We start from the raw sequence: 23,335 nt of genomic DNA on the forward strand, positions 1-23,335 counted from the left end.
AGACCCAAATCTAGAAGCTGGCGGGAAGCTAGCAGTCAAGCAAGATTTAGTTCTGGATTGCCGAGATTACCTTTAATATGATTAGTCTTCTGTAAACATTACATGGAATACATATTCCAAGAAAAGGGTAACATACACAAATATACAATGATGTCTTTAAAGGGACAGTCCACTTCGAAATCATAATGTTTTCAGACCTCAAAAGTAGTCTGTCATTATGATTCCAATGTTTGTGTAGATCCAGCTACATGCCCCAAATTAATAGATGGATAAGCACCAAATAAAATCATATATTTTCCATTCACTTTAATTGAGGCATATAGACCTAGCTGAATTGTCCGGTTAACCTTTGCTGGGATTAGCTGACAGACACCATCATTGTCACGATCGTCTTTGGGTGAGATAGAGGACCAAGGCGCAGCGTGTGCAAAATACATCTTCTTTTATTTTAGAAGAGAGAAAAACCAAGAAACGAACAACTATACACAAACTAACAAAATAACAAACTGACGACCGTGAAGCTATACAGACAAATAGTGCTGACACAAACACTACACATAGACAATTACCCACAAACAGCTAAAGCCTATGGCTGCCTTAAATATGGCTCCCAATCAGAGACAACAATAACCAGCTGTCTCTGATTGAGAACCAATTCAGGCAACCATAGACTTTCCTAGACACCTACACTGAACACTAACCCATCTACTCTACTTAACCCCCTAAACCATACAACACCCTAGACAATACAAAAACACACAAAGACAACCCACCCCAACTCACGCCCTGACCAACTAAATAAATAAAAGAAAAAGGAACAATAGGTCAGGAACGTGACATAACCCCCCCCTTAAGGTGCGAACTCCGGGCGCACCAGCATAAAGTCTAGGGGAGGGTCTGGGTGGGCGTCTGTCCACGGTGGCGGCTCTGGCACTGGTCGTGGTCCCCACCCCACCATAGTCACTACCCGCTTTCGTAGCCTCCTCCAAATGGCCACCCTCCACATTAACCCCACTGGATTAAGGGGCAGCACCGGACTAAGGGGCAGCACCGGACTGAGGGGCAGCACCGGACTGAGGGGCAGCACCGGACTGAGGGGCAGCACCGGACTGAGGGGCAGCACCGGACTGAGGGGCAGCACCGGACTGAGGGGCAGCACCGGACTGAATGGCGGATCCTGGCTGGCCGGCTCTGGCGGATCCTGGCTGGCCGGCTCTGGCGGATCCTGGCTGGACGGCTCTGGCGGATCCTGGCTGGACGGCTCTGGCGGATCCTGGCTGGACGGCTCTGGCGGATCCTGGCTGGACGGCTCTGGCGGATCTTGGCTGGACGGCTCATGGCTGGCTGACGGATCTGGCTGCTCATGGCTGGCTGACGGATCTGGCTGCTCATGGCTGGCTGACGGATCTGGCTGCTCATGGCTGGCTGACGGATCTGGCTGCTCATGGCTGGCTGACGGATCTGGCTGCTCATGGCTGGCTGACGGATCTGGCTGCTCATGGCTGGCTGACGGATCTGGCTGCTCATGGCTGGCTGACGGATCTGGCTGCTCATGGCTGGCTGACGGCTCTGGCTGCTCATGGCTGGCTGACGGCTCTGGCTGCTCATGGCTGGCGGACGGCTCTGGCTGCTCATGGCTGGCGGACGGCTCTGGCTGCTCATGGCTGGCGGACGGCTCTGGCTGCTCATGGCTGGCGGACGGCTCTGGCTGCTCATGGCTGGCGGAAGGCTCTGGCTGATCCCGTCTGGTGGAAGGCTCTGGCTGATCCCGTCTGGCGGAAGGCTCTGGCTGATCCCGTCTGGCGGAAGGCTCTGGCTGATCCCGTCTGGCGGAAGGCTTTGGCGGCTCCGGTCTGGCGGAAGGCTCTAGCGGCTCCGGTCTGGCGGAAGGCTCTAGCGGCTCCCGTCTGGCGGAAGGCTCTAGCGGCTCCGGTCTGGCGGACGGCTTTGAAGGCTCATGGCAGACGGGCGGCTTTGCAGGCTCAGTACAGACGGGCGGCTTTGAATACTCAGTACAGACGGGCAGTTCATGCGGCGCTTGGCAGACGGACAGTTCAGACGGCGTTGGGCAGACGGGCAGTTCAGGCGCCGTTGGGCAGACGGGCAGTTCAGGCGCCGTTGGGCAGACGGCAGACTCTGGCCGGCTGAGACGCACTGTAGGCCTGGTGCGTGGTGCCGGAACTGGAGGTACCGGGCTGAGGACACACATCTCAGGGCTAGTGCGGGGAGAAGGAACAGGGCATGCTGGTCCCTGGGGACGCACATTAGGCCTAGTGTGTGGTGCCGGAACTGGTGGTACCGGGCTGAGGACACGCATCTCAGGGCTAGTGCGGGGAGCAGCAACAGGACGCACAGGACTCTGGGGACACACAGGAGGCTTGGTGCGTGGTGTAGGCACTGGTGGTAAAGGGCTGGAGACACGCACCATAGAACTAGTGCGTGGAGGAGGCACAGGGCTCTGAAGACGCACAGGAAGCCTGGTGCGTGGTGTAGGCACTGGTGGTACTGGGCTGGAGCGGGGAGGTGGCGCCGGAAATACCGGACCGTGCAGGCGTACTGGCTCCCTTGAGCACTGAGCCTGTCCAACCTTACCTGGTTGTATGCTCCCCGTCGCCCGACCAGTGCGGGGAGGTGGAATAACCCGCACCGGGCTATGTAGGCGAACCGGGGACACCATGCGTAAGGCTGGTGCCATGTAAGCCGGCCCGAGGAGACGCACTGGTGGCCAGATGCGTTGGGCCGGCTTCATGACATCCGGCTCAACGCTCAATCTAGCCCGGCCGATACGTGGAGCTGGAATGTACCGAACCGGGCTATGCACGCGTACAGGAGACACCATGCGCTCTACTGCGTAACACGGTGTCTGCCCGTACTCTCGCTCTCCACGGTAAGTACAGGGAGTAGGCGCAGGTCTCCTACCTGACTTCGCCACACTCCCTTTAAGGCCCCCCCCAAGAAATTTTTGGGTTGTACTCACGGGCTTCCAGCCTTGCTTCCGTGCTGCCTCCTCATATCGCCTCCTCTCGGCTTTAGCTGCCTCCAGCTCTTCACGAGGGAGGAGATATTCTCCCGGTTGTGCCCAAGGTCCCTTACCATCCAGTATCTCCTCCCATGTCCATGAATCCTGTGTAGGTGGGTCCTGTTGCCGCTTGACACGCCGCTTGGTCCCAGATTGGTGGGTAATTCTGTCACGATCGTCTTTGGGTGAGATAGAGGACCAAGGCGCAGCGTGTGCAAAATACATCTTCTTTTATTTTAGAAGAGAGAAAAATCCAAGAAACGAACAACTATACACAAACTAACAAAATAACAAACTGACGACCGTGAAGCTATACAGACAAATAGTGCTGACACAAACACTACACATAGACAATTACCCACAAACAGCTAAAGCCTATGGCTGCCTTAAATATGGCTCCCAATCAGAGACAACAATAACCAGCTGTCTCTGATTGAGAACCAATTCAGGCAACCATAGACTTTCCTAGACACCTACACTGAACACTAACCCATCTACTCTACTAAACCCCCTAAACCATACAACACCCTAGACAATACAAAAACACACAAAGACAACCCACCCCAACTCACGCCCTGACCAACTAAATAAATAAAAGAAAAAGGAACAATAGGTCAGGAACGTGACAATCATTGTCAGAAAGAAACCCAATGGCATCAATAAGGTACACTGGCTAATAAAGATCAGAGAAATGCCTCATAGGCTGACAAGTAATCTTTACGTTGTTACAGGTGAATACTCTCTGTGTGTGTGTGTGGTAGGGCAAATATTTACAAACTTTGTCCAAAGTGCAGTGGTGTGCTCTTTCACATTCCTCTCAAGCAATGTCATCACAAGCTTATTTGAGTATACTCTTGACCTCACTTCCTATAACCATATTACTGTCAATTTTATTCCTGGGAAATTCTTAATATGTTCAATTAATCTAGAGTGGAAACAATGTTTCCTTTTAGGTCTGTCATAGTGGTTGACACTTTTGACTGTACAAAGACTGAAGCAGGGTGGGTCTCAAGCAATACTGCATGTGGAGCAGTGATAAACTCACAAATTCATGATATTCTTCTTTGTCTAATGTATTTTCTTTAACCATTTCAACTTGTGGTGTGTGTGGAGTTTGAAAAAAAAAAACTCCAGGGCTCTTACATGCAGTATTCTCTGGTCAAAAATTGCAAGATAACGTTGTTAGAAACCATATCCAATAAGTGTCCTTATAGTAAAGTTAGCCAACCAGAGCCTGAGGGGGAACGAGACTGTGTCCAATCCAAGACAGTCTGTCATTTTAGTCCGTGTCGGAAGTTGAATGAAGCCCTTTTTCAGAGAGAGAGAGAAAGAGAGAAAGAAAATGTTTAATTAATCTGGTCCCCAGGTGACATGGAAGTTGAAACCCTATCCAATCCAACTTCCTGTAGGATCAGAGAGGTAAGCATAGCTCCAGGTAGCAGAGGTTCACGGCCCAATCAAATTGTTCCATGGCCATGCCAGATAATCTGCTCCAGAGGCCTAATAGCTCAATTAGACAGGACAAGGTTTAACTCTTAATGCTGTGTCATTCAACAGCTACCCATGACTCCCTAAGCCTCCAACGGCTGAATAAAAAAACATTGTTTCATAAATATTTCATAACATCAGTGTACATTTTAGGAAGTGGATACCCTCAAGCAAAGGTTGTCCTGATTAATTTCAAAACAGTAAAGCAGCGACAGAGAGGCTCCTGTAAAGAGCTTGACTGCCAGAATAAAAATACAGATTTCGGAGTATTGGTAACATTGGCATCTTTATAATTCTGTGAATAAGAGCCCCTGCAAAATGAATGGAATATAACATTGTGTACTGTACTATATATCAGCATGCACTGAAAGATGCCCATGTGGGCGGGTTGAACCCTCTATACTTCTGGGACAGCCTTGAGAGGAGCATTGAGTAACAGTTCCCTTTGCATTGTGACATCCCCCTTTGACTCAGTAACCAGAACAGAATGATCGGTAAACTATACAGAATGGGGAGTATTTGTTGTAGTAAATGAAATCGAGGACTCATACCTAAAAAAGTATGTGTTACCGTGTCAAAATCACACAGGCAATTACAAAGGGCAAGAGGAGTGCTTTTCCATGCATTCTCAAAACATATTTCAATATGGTGTCAATTTCAAGTCAAATCCTTAGCATCACAAGTAGAGGTCGACAAGAGGACACATGCCATATCTGACATACAGTAGAGGCCTATCTGTTATCTGAATAACTCTGTGCGCTCACCTCCCATGCAAGGGTGTAGATATTTTGAGGGGTATATGGAGGGGTATTGTGAAAACACAGTATAAGTGGAAGGATAAGTGAAATTTGTTGCACCCTCGACAACTACTGTGATTATTATTATTTGACCATGCTGGTCATTTATGAACATTTGAACATCTTGGCCATGTTCTGTTATAATCACCACCCGTCACAGCCAGAAGAGGACTGGCCACCCCTCATAGCCTGGTTCCTCTCTAGGTTTCTTCCTAGGTTTTGGCCTTTCTAGGGAGTTTTTCCTAGCCACCGTGCTTCTACACCTGCATTGCTTGCTGTTTGGGGTTTTAGGCTGGGTTTCTGTACAGCACTTTGAGATATCAGCTGATGTAAACAGGGCTTTATAAATAAATTTGATTTGATTTGATTTGAAAGGCCCCCCATCATGAAAACAGCTTACTTCCTGCATTTCAACACATTTTGCCATGGGGCAGAGAGAAACATTTGCAGTTTAATAATGCTATTCTACACATTGTGTCATGAATCTGAGAGACAATTTTGCAGTTTTAAAGCAACTTCTGGGGCAGGGATTAAAATCTGCTGTTTTATAGCTCATCTCATGCTATTCTTCCCATATTGCTAAGAGGATGAGAGAAAATGTTGCAGTTTTAAAGTAACTGTCCAGTGAAAATCTCACTTTTAGAAGTTACTATTCTGTTCATTCATACCCAAGTAATGTTGTTGACTCATCCTATACTCATATTTGTGGCCAAAGTATAAATAGGAGAAAAAACACTTCAAAAACCCCACCTCAAATTTGTATCTCAAATATACTGTTCAAAAAAATGCTTGCTATTTCCTTATAGAGGAGGATGATCTGGCCAATCAACGTTCTACTCGCAGGAATATTTTGTATGACCGGTATATGCTCACACCATTCTGTTGTTGGGGTACGCCCACACCATTCCAACACAGAAAAGCTGCTGTAATTAATTATAGGTCATATTTCATAGAAATCTGCAAACACTGGACAGTTACTTTAAAGGTTGACAAAAATAACAGCTTTAAACTGTATAACTGATCAATGCACCATCATACCAGGTCATTTAATGCTTAGAAATCTAAATAAATGAATGAATAAGATATTTGGCTACAGAAGTGCCATTTCTTACCAATCTCTACAGCTTCCGTCCAAAAACAAATCCTGTGAAATGACATCATGACATACTGGAGGAGTTACTGGCTAGCTACAAGTGACTAGCTTAGTTAACAAACTAGCTACGTTGGTCGTGGTACACATGACCAAAATCACACATCGATGAACCACCAAAGGCACACCCCATTTCTTTTGTTCGTGCCCAAAGTCAACTGTTAAAGCAAATTTCCCGCAATTCTATACATGTTGACATTGCTAATGACATGTCCATATACTATCTGGGTTGTTCTGACCTCCAGGGGGCTCCCAACCCCCCCAAATAATATAGGATATACATATAATTGGGGGGGGGGGGGGGGGGGGGGGGGCAGTCGACCTTTTCAGAATATTGGGGGGGACACCCATCCCCGTGGCAATTTCATCTATGCTCCCAAGGCCTTTTCCAAGCAAGTTCTTGGTGTGGTGTTTTCTCAAATTTGGCAGCTACATGATTTTACAGCTGTCATTTCAACATACACTGTAGTAGAGAAAGTTGTTTTTATAAAAACCCACCCCCTTCTCTCTCGGGGCGCCTCTCTCTCCCTCTCCCTCTGTCATTGCGCGAGTCGAGTTGACCCACAGTTTAGTGCTGACTATGGTTTACAGAACATCTGCCAGCAGCACCATTGTACCACAGTGCAGCTGTCACCATTACTTAATCCGCATTGGTTTGCAGCAAAAAGACAATTGAGCAAGACAACTCAACAGCGCTGAACCCCTGCGCCCTGGTCATCGATTCAGAACGGTCAGAGGTGGACTTTGCCCACAATTTTTGGACTCTTTTGGGGAATGCTAAAGAGGAGGATACGCTATTTGGAACATGTTACTGGGAAAATTGGTACGGTAAAGTTGTTGCATAATTGTTGTATTCTGAAATGTAGTCTTGAAATTCTTGGATTTCTTTTGGACAACCTGACAAAATGCAAAATGCGTCCTTGCAACATATTGATAGGTGTAGGGAATAAATTGTACTTTGAATCGTATTGACAGGCGTCCAGATCTTGCAAGCGAGCTATTAGTAAACGTATGTAATTATTCATCCTATTCATTAATATATTGTCTTCAACGAAAATAAACAATTAATTAATAGCCAAATTTTCGGTAGGCTACAGTCTGCAAATAGTGGCACACGGACTTGTTTACCCGGGCAAGTAAACAAGCTAATTGGCTAATGATTAATATTTTGAAGTCATGTACTGTAAGGCTCCATTATGTTCTGTGACGAATTGTTCTTCATTCATCTTAAATGATGCCAGCTATTATTTGAACGTTTCAACTGAAACGGAATAGGCAGGCCTGTGTCAGATGTATCAGTTTAACTGCAACAGTTCAGGTGAACTTGAAACAATATTGTCGCAAATGAGTGACAGGAATCGTCTGTTCAGATTGATTAGCCTATAATTAATCACATTCATTTAAGTCTTCTCTTAATTTACTTAAATATCAGCCTCTTATTGAGATGTTTATTTATTTATCCCCCCCAGAAAATGTCACATATAAAAAGATTTGTTTCAATAGCCCAGCAAACTTGTACAAAATAAATAATCATCTAAATAAATACACTTGGGGGTCTATTCAGGGATCAAATTACCTCGTTCGAAATACAATGAACATGGGGGTAGTTTTTAAAAAGCAACATTTGTGTAGGAAATATTTTGCCATGATAATTAAGTTATTATACATAAATTCAGATTTTCTGTTCTCCATTAGGAAAACAAACCTCTCTTCAAACTGCGTCAATCCGTGGGCTGTTTATGGAATAACAAAAGACAACCACTTGTTGTGATGAATTTAAAGGAGTATTTCAAGCTAAACAAATATTATGTTCCTCTCTTCAATGATTGTTGAATCATATTTGAAGCTCAACACATACAGTACATACACTAGTAACACAATATTTGTCAAAATGATGGTGCTATGGTTAGACCAGAGTCAAATATGGGCTGTAGGTCAAATACTTATTAGCCTATTTGAGGTGCACTTGATTTTGCTGTAAATGTGCACTTTTGGGACTATTCCATTGGTTCCATTGTACAGTGTAAGCTAAATCATGCTCAGCTTGAGTATTTGAATGTAGTTGACATCAACCAGTATACAAATACTAAGTTGTCACAGTACCTACCTATAACTGGTATTTTCGCACTAGTAGAAAATTATTTTGGGATTTGTTTGAATTCATCAGGTGGATTACCTCATGGTCTAGGCTTGACTCCTTGATTCTGATGTTGTGTGAACAGCTTTAGGATGACGTGTATCTCTTCTTCTCAGTTAGTTGTTCTCTTCGCACTCCTTGCGGGATCCAGTGTTAGTGTGGCATATGTCTTTCAAGCAAGTCGACCTGGAGAAGATGCAGGATCTCCGCCACAAACCAAAAGTGAGAAATTAATCTCTGTGTTGACATCTGGCCTTTCCTGCCCTGACACTCAATTGGCTTATAATGGTTTTATTACAGTAGAGTAAAATAGAGAATAATATAACTGTTTTGTCCCTTCGAGGATGGAAATTGTTCTTTGGCATCACCACTGTTCATTTTCTTCCATATTGCACCTTTTTTCTGGAACTGTAGTAACCCAATATTTAAGATTGACGTTACATTTTCTGCAGCTTGATCGCCTTTAGCCCTTGTCTTGTCATAATCCCATAGTTTTTTATGTGCAACACACAAACTGGGTTTACCAGGCTACATTTTCAATGCACTGAAGTATTTTCTAGTGAATATGGTATCCATACTAGGACACGTCCATGGGAAGTTGAGTCAGAGTCACTTGGAGTTGGCGTGTCTCCTTAGCATTGTGTAATGGTGTTCTCTTGTCCCAGCTATCTCAGACTCCCTGTGGGTTAGCTCAGCAGGATCATGTAAGGGCAGATGTTTCGAATTGGAAGAAGCTTTACCGCCAGGTTGCAGATGTGACAACTTGTGCAAAACCTACTACAGCTGCTGCTCAGATTTCGATGAGCACTGTTTAAAAACAGGTTTGTGTACCAGCTTGTCTTTGAACTATTTTCTCTTACGGTGTCTCTTACTGTGGTGCCATGGTATAATTGCACAATAGGCCCGATGGGGTGTGGTATATGGCCGTATACCACTAACACCCGAGGTGCATTATTGCTATTATACCATGGCTAAGGGCTGTTCTTAAGCATCACGCAACAAGGAGTGCCTGTATACAGCCCTTAGCCGTGGTATATTGGCCGTATACCACAAACACCCGAGGTGCCTTAATGCTATTATCAACTGGTTACCAACGTAATTATAGCAGTAAAAATAAATGTTTTGTCATACCCATGGTATACGGTCTGATGTACCATGGGTTTTAGCCAATCAGCATTCAGGGCTCGAACCACCAAGTTTACAATCCCCAATATGAACAGATTATAACCATCCACTACTTTTGAAAATAATTAAACCAAATAAAAAAATGGCTGATATTGAATTTGCTTTCTGATTGATTTGTGTGCATGAGTCATGACTATGGTCCTGTTGTAGCTAGTTGTTGATGCTGAATACAGACTCTTATGTCCCTTCCCTGGTGCAGCGGGTGGCTTTGAGTGCAGTGAAGATCGCTGTGGAGAGACGAGGAATGATGAGCATGCATGCCACTGCTCAGAAGATTGTCTGGAGAAAGGAGACTGCTGCACCAACTACAAAGCCCTCTGCAAAGGTACACACTCAAACTTGGGATGTATGAAAGGCTGTTGAAGAAAGTTAATTTAGGTCAGTTCATTCCATATTGAGACACAAATGGGAAGGCAGTTGGTTAGAAGGTGACATAGGATGTGGGCTTTGGGTTCTTGTCTTGCATTTTCCTTTGGACAGAAGTGCATTAGCTTCACATATGTTGTTTGCTCTACAATGAACCGATAGAAAGTGCAAGCTGTGAGTAACTTTCACATTCTTCATGTATTATACGTATCATCCTCATACTCTGACAACCCTTGCTAATCTGCATATTTTCGAAATGAAGAAGTGAAACATTGCAACAAGCAGTGTGAAGAAAATTCTTATTTTGAATCAAATTCCAATGTACCGGCAACAGACTTTTACTAGATCATGTGCTAGACTTTTCCAATTCTCCTATTGCAGGAGACACTAAATGGGTGGACGGTGAGTGTGAGGACATCACAGGCCCTGAATGTCCTGCAGGGTAGGTTTGAATCAAAAACTCAAGAATGTTTTCTTATTATTTATGATTTTATCCTCAGAAACAGCGACAATGGCTTCATGGTCTGGGGAAAGTGGCAGCAGTTGAGCAGTCACCTCCAACTTGGACTGGAACCAGTAGCCCTGTTGGCACTTTTTGACCTAACACTGCTAGGCCATATGGTTCCCATATAATTTGTGTAAACTAAAGAAGTGACATCTTATCAACATGAAATTTTCCATGACAGCTTTTGAGTATTTGATCATTCTTCCCAGTTTTATCCGCCCTCCTCTGATCATGCTGTCGGTGGATGGGTTCCGGGCCTCCTACATGAAGAAGGGCAAAGCGGTGATCCCCAACATGGAGAAACTGAGTAAGTCACTCCCACTCACATCCTGACACTAGATAGGCCATACTGTAGCTAATGGCGTTGAAAGCAGAAAAGGTGAAGTACCCAGGCAACTTGCATGTCAATCACATTTATTTTATAAGGTCGTTTTTATGTTAGCAGTTGTCATAAAGTAGCTTACAGATACCCAGCCTAAAACTCCAAAGAGCAAGCCATGCAGAGGCAGAAGCACAGTGGCTAGGAAAAACTGCATAGAAGGCATAGGGGTGTCTAGGAAAAAAACACCCGCTACTCTACTCTATTATGTTTTAGATCAGAATGGATGTGTTTAGTTATCATGCAGTGTGATGAAATATTCTAGGCTACTGATCATTGGCTAATTTATTTCCATATAGGAACATGTGGCACTCATGCACCCTACATGCGACCAGTGTACCCCTCCAAAACTTTTCCCAATTTGTATACTCTTGCCACGGTATGTTTACTTATTCCGATGCATGTCCATATGAATTTCCACTGTTTTATTGAAACTTGAAATAAAATATGTTTTCAATTAGATGGTTTCCAATACATGTCCATGTACATTTAAGTCATTTGTACATTGTCATGTACATTAAGTCATGTACATTGTAACAACATGTAACAACATTATAATAACATTGTAACAACTTTTAAACAGATCATTTATGTTTCAATGATGTTTCTCTGGTAACTCTGTGAGTTGTGATGTTTTCAAGGGGCTTTATCCTGAGTCTCATGGAATAGTGGGAAACTCCATGCATGACCCCGTGTTCGACGCCAATTTCCACTTGAGGGGGAGGGAGAAACTGAACCACCGCTGGTGGGGTGGCCAACCTGTGAGTGTATAGATACTGTCCAATTCTTCACACTTACACGGTTTTTAAACTTAGGGAAATACACCAATACGTTTGCAGAAGCACAATGACATTTCTAGTGTAAGATAGCAACTTGGAGCAGCATCAAGTGGTTAGGAATGGATAAGATAATAAGTGAATGGGTTTTTTGCATACTGTATGCCTCATGTTTTATATTTGTGCTTGGAACAATGCTTGTTTCCCTGTATGTCTGTAGATCTGGATCACTGCAGAGAAGCAAGGGGTGAAGGCAGGCACCTTCTTCTGGCCGTGGTGTGTTAACTCTCTTTGTCAATTACTTTTTGTTTTTTGAATGTCAGTTTTGCCCTTTATGAATGTGTTATTCAGTGCGTTTCTATGGGCTATAGCAGTAAAGGCCAAATTCAATATTGTATCAAATAATTTTTATATATATTTTTTATACCTACAGGGGTCCAAATATTCCAAATCAAATAGCTAAAGGATCCATGGTATTACCATCTTTAAACCCCCCCCCCCCCCCTCCATTGAGTGGTGAAACTTGGTATAAAGATGATGATAAGGGTCAATATACATACAAATAAGTTGTGATTTTACTTGTGAAATGACACAAACATTTGCATATCTATGACCTAATAAGCACGAGGGAGCTGGTCCATCCTACAGCACATCTTTACAAACAATACCCCCCATACAAGCAGACACATTGGCCATTGAGCTCTCAAAGCATGGTAGCGTAGAGCCCAGCTTGTTTTGCTAGCAAGTTTCCCTAATTAGTATACAAACATGAGAGCCACGTTAGACTGCCAGACGAACACTTTGGTTGATATTTCTACGTTTTGGCACCCTTTTGGATTTTTTCAAAAATGTTTTACCCCCATAACATGCAGTTATTCTAGAACTAAACCATGAGATACCTTGGTCAGTATACTTGACTGACATGTCTGTGTCGTTGCAGGGTGATTCCACTGGAGAGGAGAATCCTGACCATCTTGCGTTGGCTAAGTCTTCCTGACGATGAGAGGTTAGATATTCATCCCAAATGCTCATTTCATGTTAACATCAACCTGTGCCAACCTCACTTCCACCAATTTGTCCAACCAAATTTCCCCAAGACACTCAGATGGACTAATTTGTGAGGGGGCGGGAGCATTAATATATATAAGAGTATTAATAGATACTGAATAGAGAAGCAAGCTACTGTACTGATTATGGGTCAGTGGTTGAGCTGTGTGTCTGTACTGGGGTCAGTGGTTGAGCTGTGTGTCTGTACTGGGGTCAGTGGTTGAGCTGTGTGTCTGTACTGAGGTCAGAGGTTGAGCTGTGTGTCTGTACTGAGGCCAGTGGTTGAGCTGTGTCTGTACTGAGGTCAGTGGTTGAGCTGTGTGTCTGTACTGAGTATGGGTCAGTGGTTGAGCTGTGTGTCTGTACTGAGGTCAGTGGTTGAGCTGTGTGTCTGTACTGAGGTCAGTGGTTGAGCTGTGTGTCTGTACTGAGTATGGGTCAGTGGTTGAGATGTGTGGCTGTACTGAGTATGGGTCAGTGGTTGAGATGTGTGTCTGTACTGAGTATGGGTCAGTGGTTGAGATGTGTGTCTGTGTGCTATTTCTAGGCCCTATGTGTACGCTGTCCACTCAGAGCAGCCTGACACCTTCGGACACAGACTGGGGCCCTTCAGCACTGAGGTGAGCTCCTCTGATTGGGCCAGAAATAACCTCATCCCCAGGCTCAAATTGGTTCGACAGAGAGAGCGAGAGCTGGCTGGTGGACGAAATTAGGCCAAAGATGGTTAATGGTTGCTATGGGGTTGTGTGGGTGTGGTGGGGGAAGTTTCACGTAAGAGCAACTCATTTTAAGGGGCTAAAGAGCTAAATCATGTTGCGCTCTCTAACTACGGTGATAATTACGCATCGATACTGTAAATACAGGTAAAATGTTATCATGAACCACAATTGACAAATTCCAGAGATTGTTCTTCAGGCATGACTTACTGTAGTAACCTTGGTGTGTTTTGTATGCTGTAGTTGGACAACCCCCTGAGGGAGATTGATAATGTCATTGGACAGCTGATGAACGGCCTGAAGCAGATGAACCTACACCGCTGTGTCAACATCATCGTCGTTGGAGACCATGGTATGGAAGAATAGACCACAATTTTGAATTGTATCTGCACTAGCCTATGTCTACTCTGGTTAACTGACTTAATATTTTGTTAATTTAACTAGGCAAGTCAGTTAAGAACACATTCTTATTTACAATGATGCCCTACCGGGGAACAGTGGGTTAACTGCCTTGTTCAGGGGTAGAACAACAGATTTTTACATTGTCAGCTCAGGGATTCAATCCAGCAACCTTTTGGTTACTGGCCCAACACTCTAACCACTTGGCTACCTGCCACTCCTGAATAACACCCAAACCAGATGTCTTTCCCTGATGTCTTGATAACATTGTGAAAATATCCATATTTACCTTGTTGTAATCTGGTTATTTGATGTCTCTACAACCAGAAAACCATTTTACAAGCATAAAATCATGTTTAAAAAAAAATGTTTATTAACCTTGGCTTATGTTAACTTGTCTCTTTCTCCCCATAGGAATGGAGGAGGCCCACTGTGATAGGACTGAGTTCCTCAGTACCTATCCTGTGAACGTGGATGAGATCAATCTGATCCCTGGATCTCTTGGGAGAATCCGGGCCCGGGATCCCAAATCAACCACCTGTGAGTTACACAGTACTGTAAGAGAATGGATGTAGCAGGCTAGATGTGTGAACTAGAATGTGTTCACACATATTTCTTTCTTTCTAGTTTATTTTCCTATGTATCTGTTTTACTTTTTTATGTTTACTTTTTTCAGATGACCCAAAAGTAGTTGTGGCAAATCTTACAGTAAGTGCACATGGGGGGGGGGAATAAAAAATAATTATGTTTTTGTTAGATATTTTGCTGGCTGTGTAGAACTTACAGTAAGTCATCTACATGTGTGATCACAGAGTCCATGTAATTACCTTGTTTTTCAGTGTAAAATGCCAACCCAGCACTTTAAGCCTTACTTGAAACAACACCTCCCGAAACGGCTTCACTACGCCAACAACCGCAGAATTGAGGCTGTCCACTTACTCATGGAGAGAAAGTGGCACGTTGCTTGGTATTGTATTTTTCTACACTACTAGTACTATCAACTCAACTAGATTAAGTTAAAAGCATTATATGGAATTTGTGGACTAATTGGTTTTTGTGTAATGCTTTTTATTTTATATATTCTTTCTATGTGATGCAGGAAAGTACCTGAAAACAGGAGGCATCCTGGGAGATGTGGTTTCTTTGGTGACCACGGATTTGACAATAAGATCACCAGTATGCGGGTAAACACTTAAATTAACATCCTATCAGTGCAACATTTTTCAGATACTGTACTGTATTCTTAGCTGCTTGTGCTTACATTGTTTCCAATGTTTGTTCCCTATATAGACAATCTTTTTGGGCTATGGACCAAGCTTTATGTTCCAGACCAAAGTGGCAGAATTTGAAAATATCGAGTTGTACAATGTCATGTGCGGTACGATTTCTTTCTGTACTTATTAAGTGCTAGTACGAGCTTATTTGTTGGCACCCCTTATTACTCTGAAACCAATATTTACAAGAGTTATTTCATAACCAGGAAATATAAAGTCTCTGTGGAAACTTTGTTGCATACCAAATCCATCTCATATGCCCTTCTTTCCCAGACCTCCTGGGCTTAGTCCCTGCCCCTAACAATGGAACCCATGGCAGTCTGAATGACATGCTGAAAGCTCCTCCTTTCACACCGATCATGCCAGAGGAAGTGACCGCACCCACCACCTCTGACACCACCTCTGCCACAACCTACGACTTGGGATGTAGCTGTGACAATGAGGTCAGTGGTGAGGTCATGACTGGAAACCAACTCAAAGAGTTTCATAGAGTAACAGGGTTGGGGTACATTCCATTTTCATTTCAGGTCATTTGGGAGCTACATTGAGATTCCAATTCCTTTCCATTTATTACAACTTAATGACACATACATTCTTGAAATCACTTCTTAAAGGTAACAATTAAGTACCTTACTGTTAGTTTCAATTAAAATGGTCAAAAAGAAACAAAAATAGCTTCTTAGCAAAGAGCAATTTCTCAAGCAAGAATTTAGCTAGGACTGTCTGGGACTGGTCTGATTAGGGAGGTAAAACTGAAAACTAGCTGGTATTGGCAGAGAGGTTTGGAACTCTCTTTCTTATAATGACGCCGGAGGGGATGGCTGCCGTTTTACGGGCTCCTAACCAACTGTTCAATTTTGTTTGTTTTTTCGCATTGTTTGTAACTCATTTTGTACATAATGTTGCTGCTACCGTCTCTTATGACCGAAATGAGCTTCTGGACATCAGAATTGCGATTAATCAACTCGAACTGGACAAAGATTTTATTTTAATGAATCCGACGCGAAGGATTTACTGCTTTGTCAAGACAATGCCCAAAACCCCATCATCAGCGTGAAGAAAACACGGAGGAAAAGGTGGAGGAGGGCGGGGTGCCTTGTAAGAATTTGCCGACGAGTAGGTAAAGCACCACTTCCCTCCGTATTATTGGCCAACGTGCAATCATTGGAAACAAACTGGACGATCTACGATTGAGACTATCCTACCAACGGGACATTAAAAACTGTAATATCTTATGTTTCACCGAGATGTGGCTGAATGACGACACGCATAATATAGAGCTGGCTGGCTTCTCCGTGCATCGGCAGGACAGAGCAGCTACATCTTGTAAGACGAGGGGCGGAGGTGTGTGTCTATTTGTCAATAACTGCTGGTGCGCGATGTCTAATATCAAAGAAGTCTCAAGGTATTGCTTGCCTGAGGTAGAATACCTCATGATAAGCATTAGACCACACTGTCTACCAAGAGAGTTCTCATCTATATTATTCGTAGCCGTCTATGTACCACCACAAACCGATGCTGGCACTAAGACTGCACTCAACGAGCTGTATAAGGCCATAAGAAAACCAGAAAATGCTCATCCAGAAGCGGTGCTCCTAGTGGCCGGGAACTTTAATGCAGGCTAACTTAAATCAGTTTTACCTCATTTCTACCAGCATGTCACATGTGCAACCAGAGGAAAAATAAATCTAGACCACCTTTACTCCATACACAGAGACGCGTACAAAGCTCTCCCTCGCCCTCCATTTGGAAAATCTGACCATAATTATATCCTCCTGATTCCTGCTTACATGCAAAAATTAAAGCAGGAAGTACCAGTGACTCACTTAATACGGAAGTGGTCAGATGACGTGGATGCTATGCTACAGGACTGTTTTGCTAGCACAGACTGGAATATGTTCCAAGATTCATCCAATGGTATTGAGGAGTATTCCACCTCAGTCACCTGCTTCATCAATAAGTGCATCGACGACGTTGTCCTCACAGTGACCGTACATACATTTCCCAACCAGAAGCTATAGATTACAGGCAACATCTGCACCGAGTTAAAGGCTAGAGCTGCCGCTTTCCAAGAGCGGGACACTAATCTGGACGCTTATGAGAAATCCCGCTATGCCGTCAAATTAACCATCGAACAGGCAAAGCGTCAATACAGGACTAAGATTGAATCCTACTACACCGGCTCTGATGCTCGTCGGATGTGGCAGGGCTTGAAAAATGTTACGCACTACAAAGGGAAACACAGCCGCAAGCTGCCCAGTCAAGCGAGCCTACCAGTCGAGCGAAATGCCTTTTATGCTCGCTTTGAGCCAAGAAACACTGAAGTATGCATGAGAGCACCAGCTGTTCCGGACGACTGTGTGATCACGCTCTCGGTAGCCGATGTGAGCAAGACCTTTAAACAGGTCAACATTCACAAAGCCGCGGAGCCAGATGGATTACCAGGACGTGTACTCAAAGCATGCGCGGACCAACTGGCCAGTGTCTTCACTGACATTTTCAACCTCTCCCTGACCTAATCTGTAATACCTACATGTTTCAAACAGACCACCATAGTCCCTGTGCCCAAGGAAGCGAAGGTAACCTGCCTAAATGATTACCGCCCCGTAGCACTCATGTCGGTGGCCATGAAGTGCTTTGAAAGGCTAGTCATGGCACACATCAACACCATCATGCAGGAAACCCTTGACCCACTCCAATTTGCGTACTGTCACGCCCTGACCGTAGATTGCTTTGTATGTTTCTATTTTTAGTTTGGTCAGGGTGTGATGTGGGTGGGTATTCTATGTTGTAGGTCTAGGTTTTCTGTTTCTATGTGTTTGGCCTGGTATGGTTCTCAATCAGAGGCAGCTGTCTATCGTTGTCTCTGATTGAGAGCCATACTTAGGTAGCCTGTTTTCCCACTTGTGTTTGTGGGTGGTTATTTTCTGGTTAGTGTTTGTTGCACCTGTCAGAACTGTTAGTTGGTCGTTTTGTTGTTTTTGTTCGTGTATTCATTTTGATTAAAAGTATTATGGATACGTACCACGCTGCACTTTGGTCCTCCTCTCCTTCTCCCGACGACGTTCGTTACACGTACTGCCCCAACAGTTCCACAAATGACGCAATCTCAATCGCACACTCAATCCACACTGCCCTTTCCCACCTGGACAAAAGGAACACCTATGTGAGAATGCTGTTCATTGACTACAGCTCAGCGTTCAACACCATAGTGCCCACAAAGCTCATCAATAAGCTAAGGACCCTGGGACTAAACACCCCCCTCTGCAACTGGATCCTGGACTTCCTGACCGGCCTCCCTCAAGTGGTAAGGGTAGGCAACAACACATCTGCCACACTGATCCTCAACACTGGGGCCCCTCAGGGCTGTGGCTTAGTCCTCTCCTGTACTCCCTGTTTACCCACGACTGGGTGGCCAAGCACGACTCCAACACCATCATTAAGTTTGCTGACGACACAACAGTGCTAGGCCTATCATCGACAACGATGAGACGGCCTATAGGGAGGAGGTCAGAGACCTGGCAGTGTCGTGCCAGGGCAACAACCTCTCCCTCAATGTGAGCAAGACAAAGGAGCTGATCGTGGACTATAGGAAAAGGCGGGCCGAACAGGCTCCCATTAACATCAACGGGGCTGAAGTGGACCAGGTCAAGAGTTCCTTAGTGTCCACATCACCAACAAACGATCATGGTCCAAACATAACAAGACAGTTGTGAAAAGGGCACAACAACACCTCAGGAGACTGAAAAGACCGTAATCTGTAAGACCGGCATCTGACCGTAAAGCGCTACAGAGCGTAGTGCGTACGACCCAGTGCATCACTGATGCCAAGCTTCCTGCTATCCAGGACCTATATACTAGGTGGTGTCAGAGGAAGGCCCAATAAATTGTCAAAGACTCCAGTCACCCAAGTCATAGACTGTTCTCCCTGCTACAGCACGGCAAGTGGTACTGGAGCGCCAAGTTTAAAACCAAAAGGCTCCTTAACAGCTTCAGCCCCAAGCCATAAGAATGCTGAACAATTGATCAAATGGCCACTCGGACTATTTACATTGAACTCCCCCCGCTTTGTTTTTACATTGCTGCTACTCGCTGTTTATGAACTATGCATAGTCACTTTACAAATTACCTCGACTAACCTGTAACACCGCACATTGACTCGGTACCGGTACCCCCTGTATATAGCCTCATTATTGTTATGTAATTTTCTTGTGTTACTTTTTTTTAAACTTTAGTTTATTTAGTAAATATTTTCTTAACTCTATTTCTTGAACTGCATTGTTGGTTGAGGGCTTTAAAGTAAGCATTTCACGGCAAGGTCTACCTACACCTGTTGTATTCGGCACATGTGACAAATAACATTTGATTTGATTTGATGAACTAATTTACCGCCTGGTGATGTCACCGGGCAGGCCAAAACTCCATCCCACTTAAACAGGCTGAAATTTCCGGTGGTCTTTTCAAACAACACTAAAAGTGCATTATCATAATTTTCGCAATTTCACAGTATTATTCAAACCTTATAGTGTGGAAATATATATAAACTCAGCAAAAAAAGAAACGTCCCTTTTTCAGGACCCGGTCTTTCAAAGATAATTCGTAAAAATCCAAATATCTTCACAGATCTTCATTGTAAAGGGTTTAAACACTGTTTCCCATGTTTGTTCAATGTAAACAATTAATGAACATGCATCTGTGGAACGGTCGTTAAGACACTAACAGCTTACAGACGGTAGGCAATTAAGGTCACCATTATGAAAACCTAGGACACTAAAGAGGCCTTTATACTGACTCTGGAAAAACACCAAAAGAAAGATGCCCAGGGTCCCATGCCTTAGGCATGCTGCAAGGAGGCATGAGGACTGCAGATGTGGCCAGGGCAATAAATTACAATGTCCGTACTGTGAGACGCCTAAGACAGCGCTACAGGGAGACAGGACGGACAGCTGATTGTCCTCGCAGTGGCAGACCTGCACAGGATCGGTACATCCGAACATCACACCTGCGGGACAGGTACAGGGTGGCAACAACAACTGCTCGAGTTACACCAGGAACGCACTGTTACGGCTCTCGTTTGTGGAATGACCGGACCAAGGTGCAGCGTGGTAGGCGTACATCGTTCTTTTTATTGATGACACCAAAAGCAAAAGCAAAATAACAACGACAAAAACGAAAGCGTCCCTTTTTCAAGACAAATAAACTATACAGAAAACAAGATCCCACAAAACCCAAAAGGAAACCCAAAAGGATCCCCAATCAGAGACAACGATAGACAACAACAGCCAAAAACACAAAGAAATAGAAAACATAGATTTTCCCACCCGATTCACCCTGAGAATAATAAGGTCAGGGCGTGACACGCACAATCACTCCATCAGTGCTCAGACTGTCCACAATAGGCTGAGAGAGGCTGGACTGAGGGCTTGTAGGCCTGAGGGCTTGTAGGCCTGAGGGCTTGTAGGCCTAGCAATTAAATGTCACAGGTGGTGATATTTCAAGCTGAAGAGTGAGCTTTACCAACTCAACTCGGTTACAGACACACCATGACAATGTGACACAACATCACCTATGGGCACTAACTAGGCAAGTCAGTTAAGACCAAATTCTTATTTACAATGATGGCCTACCCCAGCCAACCACTGGGCCAATTGTGCACTGCCCAATTGGACTCCCAATCACTGCCAGATGTGAGACAGCCTGGATTTGAACCAGGGACTGTAGTGACACTTCTTGCACTGAGATGCAGTGCCTTAGACCACTGTGCCACTCAGGAGCCCTGAAGGTCTCTGTCTTCTGTTACAGAACAAAGTGGAGGAGAACAATCAGAGATTCAGCCCAGCAGCAGATGGTAAGTGACTATCTTCTAGAGTGTGGTCGGTTACAGTTTACTTAAAGTGATAGTTCTCATTTTTGACGTTTTAGCTTATTTTTCACTTACCTAGGGTGTTGTGGAGACATCCAAACCATTTTTAAGTTTGTTAGCAGGTTATTTATCAACTTCCAGAATCTCCTGGCTAACAGTTTTTGTGAAATATTGTATCAGTTAGCGGTGCATTCAAAAGTATTATAACTGGCCTAGTCTCTCTTGACAAGGTATGACATGAAACGTGAAAAATGCTAATATGGGGAGATTGACTTGCATTGGATTTTGGACACAAATGGCCAGGTAAACAAAACCAAAGCATGGATTGCTGTCTTACCTTGTCCATAAACTGTTCACAGGGTAAGGAAACTATGTCATTTTGTAATTTGAGTGAACTATCCCTTTAACTATTCTGAAACTCATACCCTGACATTCTCCTTTTACTGAGTGACTAAGAGCTTAGCAATCACCTGACGTGTAACCGGTGGCATTGTGTGGCTTAACAGCTTTGCTTCCTCGCTCACACGTTCGCAACTGGGATTGATCTTATGTCTTCTGTATCCCAAACACATGTGACCACCCTCTTGTATCACATCCATGACGCTGTTGGGGGTATTTCAAGCTGAGGTGTGAGCTTTATCAACTCAACTTGGTTACACTCGCTCCTCTCAGTCCACAGCAACCCCAGCCGTTGAGCTGAGCGCAGCTGCAGATCTGGGGCACGACACCACTTTAACCGGCGGCATGCTACTTGCTTAACAGCTTTGCTTCCTCGCTCACAAGTCCACTGCTGAGAGGGATTGACCTTGCGTCCTCTGTCTCGCAAATACACGTGACCGTCCTCTTGAAACACCTTAGCCAGCTTAGCCACGAAAAGCAATTAAATGGCACAGGTGGTGGTATTTCAAGCTGAAGAGTGAGCTTTACCAATTTAACTCGGTTACAGACACACCATGACAATGTGAATGTGATTGGTCGAGAACCCGTAGTGCAGAGCGTTTACACATTGTACGCACATGTTCATTTTCCACTCCTGAGTGTCTCCAGCCAGCTCCAACACATTTTCCCCATGGTTTTGAATGCGTTAACTAATGCAAATGCTAATGCTAACCCTAATGCTAATGCTAACCCTAATATAAATGCTAATGCTAACCCTAATACTAATGCTAATGTGATAACTGTATTTATTATCGCAAGCATCATATCAGTGTCTACATGTGAAAACATAGTTTTTACATTCTGTAATTAAAAAGATGAGAACAACCAGAAAATCGTAGTATGCATGAAACATGCAATATTCAGACAATATAACATGAAAAGAGTGCTATACTGTAGAATTCAAATACAAAGTGTCTGATTTCGAACCTAGGTTTACTACTGCCCTCCTTGCTTGATTAACTGGTGTTTTCACAGAAGCCACACACCTCCCCTTCGGTCGACCAGCGGTTATTTTTCAAACGACGTACAGCCTCCTCCTCCACAGTGATTTCATCAGTGGATACAGCCAGGAGCTCTCCATGCCCCTATGGACGTCATTCACAGTGCCCAAACAAGTAGGGTATTCATCACATGGAACACAACAAATGAAACTGACCTCAAGTCATTTAATGACTCGATCCATATGATTTGAGAGTTTGTCCTCAGACCTGGGTCATGTTGATTAGTTGATTAGTGGTTTCCGAATGTTTTTTTACTTGTGACCCACATAAGGCTATTCTAGTTTTCTTGTTACCCACAGAATAGACACACAATTTTTTTTTTATAGCCACAGGCCAGTCTTTGGTCAGGGACCTACCAGTATGTCTGGAGCCACCATTTGGGAAACATTGCATTAGGTCATATCTTTCCAAAGCTCTTTTGAAATGTCTCTGTTTACTTGAATGGTTGCAGGGAGTAGCATGCATGAAAACAATTAGTAGTCCTGTTAGGAGATCGTAAATGTAATTTTGGTCTTTGACTCAACTGGTTAATTGTATTTTGTATTAGAATGAGCCTGGTTTTGATTTATTGGGGGGAGAGAGCCTGGATAGGGACTTGCGTAACACTAACCTAACAGAACCCTATACAGATTTAGAAACGATACAGCACACAAATCAACTAATGACATGGCCCCAATCACATACAGAAACACTGTATTGGGTGTTTGTAAACAATGGGTGTTTGTATACCACTTCTATCTCATTTTACGATGGGATTTCACAATGTGTTACCAATGACAACATGTTCCCTTCCAG

At 44.1% G+C, this 23,335-nt stretch overlaps 1 protein-coding gene across 2 annotated transcripts in view; it reads left to right on the forward strand.

The window, feature by feature from the left end:
- Positions 1-7,001: 7,001 nt before the first annotated feature.
- LOC120027499 (ectonucleotide pyrophosphatase/phosphodiesterase family member 2-like) overlaps positions 7,002-23,335 on the forward strand; it is a 37,155-nt gene continuing 20,821 nt past the window's right edge. The window contains exons 1-20 of one of the 2 annotated variants that reach the window (XM_038972451.1): positions 7,002-7,277; positions 8,708-8,813; positions 9,257-9,412; positions 9,976-10,101; positions 10,524-10,584; positions 10,857-10,954; positions 11,326-11,405; positions 11,668-11,787; positions 12,023-12,078; positions 12,743-12,808; positions 13,397-13,469; positions 13,809-13,917; positions 14,379-14,504; positions 14,641-14,672; positions 14,804-14,931; positions 15,064-15,148; positions 15,255-15,342; positions 15,512-15,681; positions 21,041-21,086; positions 22,515-22,654. In XM_038972451.1, the coding sequence (XP_038828379.1) occupies positions 7,260-7,277; positions 8,708-8,813; positions 9,257-9,412; positions 9,976-10,101; positions 10,524-10,584; positions 10,857-10,954; positions 11,326-11,405; positions 11,668-11,787; positions 12,023-12,078; positions 12,743-12,808; positions 13,397-13,469; positions 13,809-13,917; positions 14,379-14,504; positions 14,641-14,672; positions 14,804-14,931; positions 15,064-15,148; positions 15,255-15,342; positions 15,512-15,681; positions 21,041-21,086; positions 22,515-22,654 (1,884 nt within the window). In that variant the 5' untranslated portion in view covers positions 7,002-7,259. The remainder of the gene's footprint in view (positions 7,278-8,707; positions 8,814-9,256; positions 9,413-9,975; positions 10,102-10,523; positions 10,585-10,856; positions 10,955-11,325; positions 11,406-11,667; positions 11,788-12,022; positions 12,079-12,742; positions 12,809-13,396; positions 13,470-13,808; positions 13,918-14,378; positions 14,505-14,640; positions 14,673-14,803; positions 14,932-15,063; positions 15,149-15,254; positions 15,343-15,511; positions 15,682-21,040; positions 21,087-22,514; positions 22,655-23,335) is intronic. The other variant, XM_038972450.1, reaches the window with a different exon arrangement.

Source organism: Salvelinus namaycush, chromosome 32 (genome assembly GCF_016432855.1).
Source record: "Salvelinus namaycush isolate Seneca chromosome 32, SaNama_1.0, whole genome shotgun sequence".
Taxonomy (NCBI): Eukaryota; Metazoa; Chordata; class Actinopteri; order Salmoniformes; family Salmonidae; genus Salvelinus; species Salvelinus namaycush.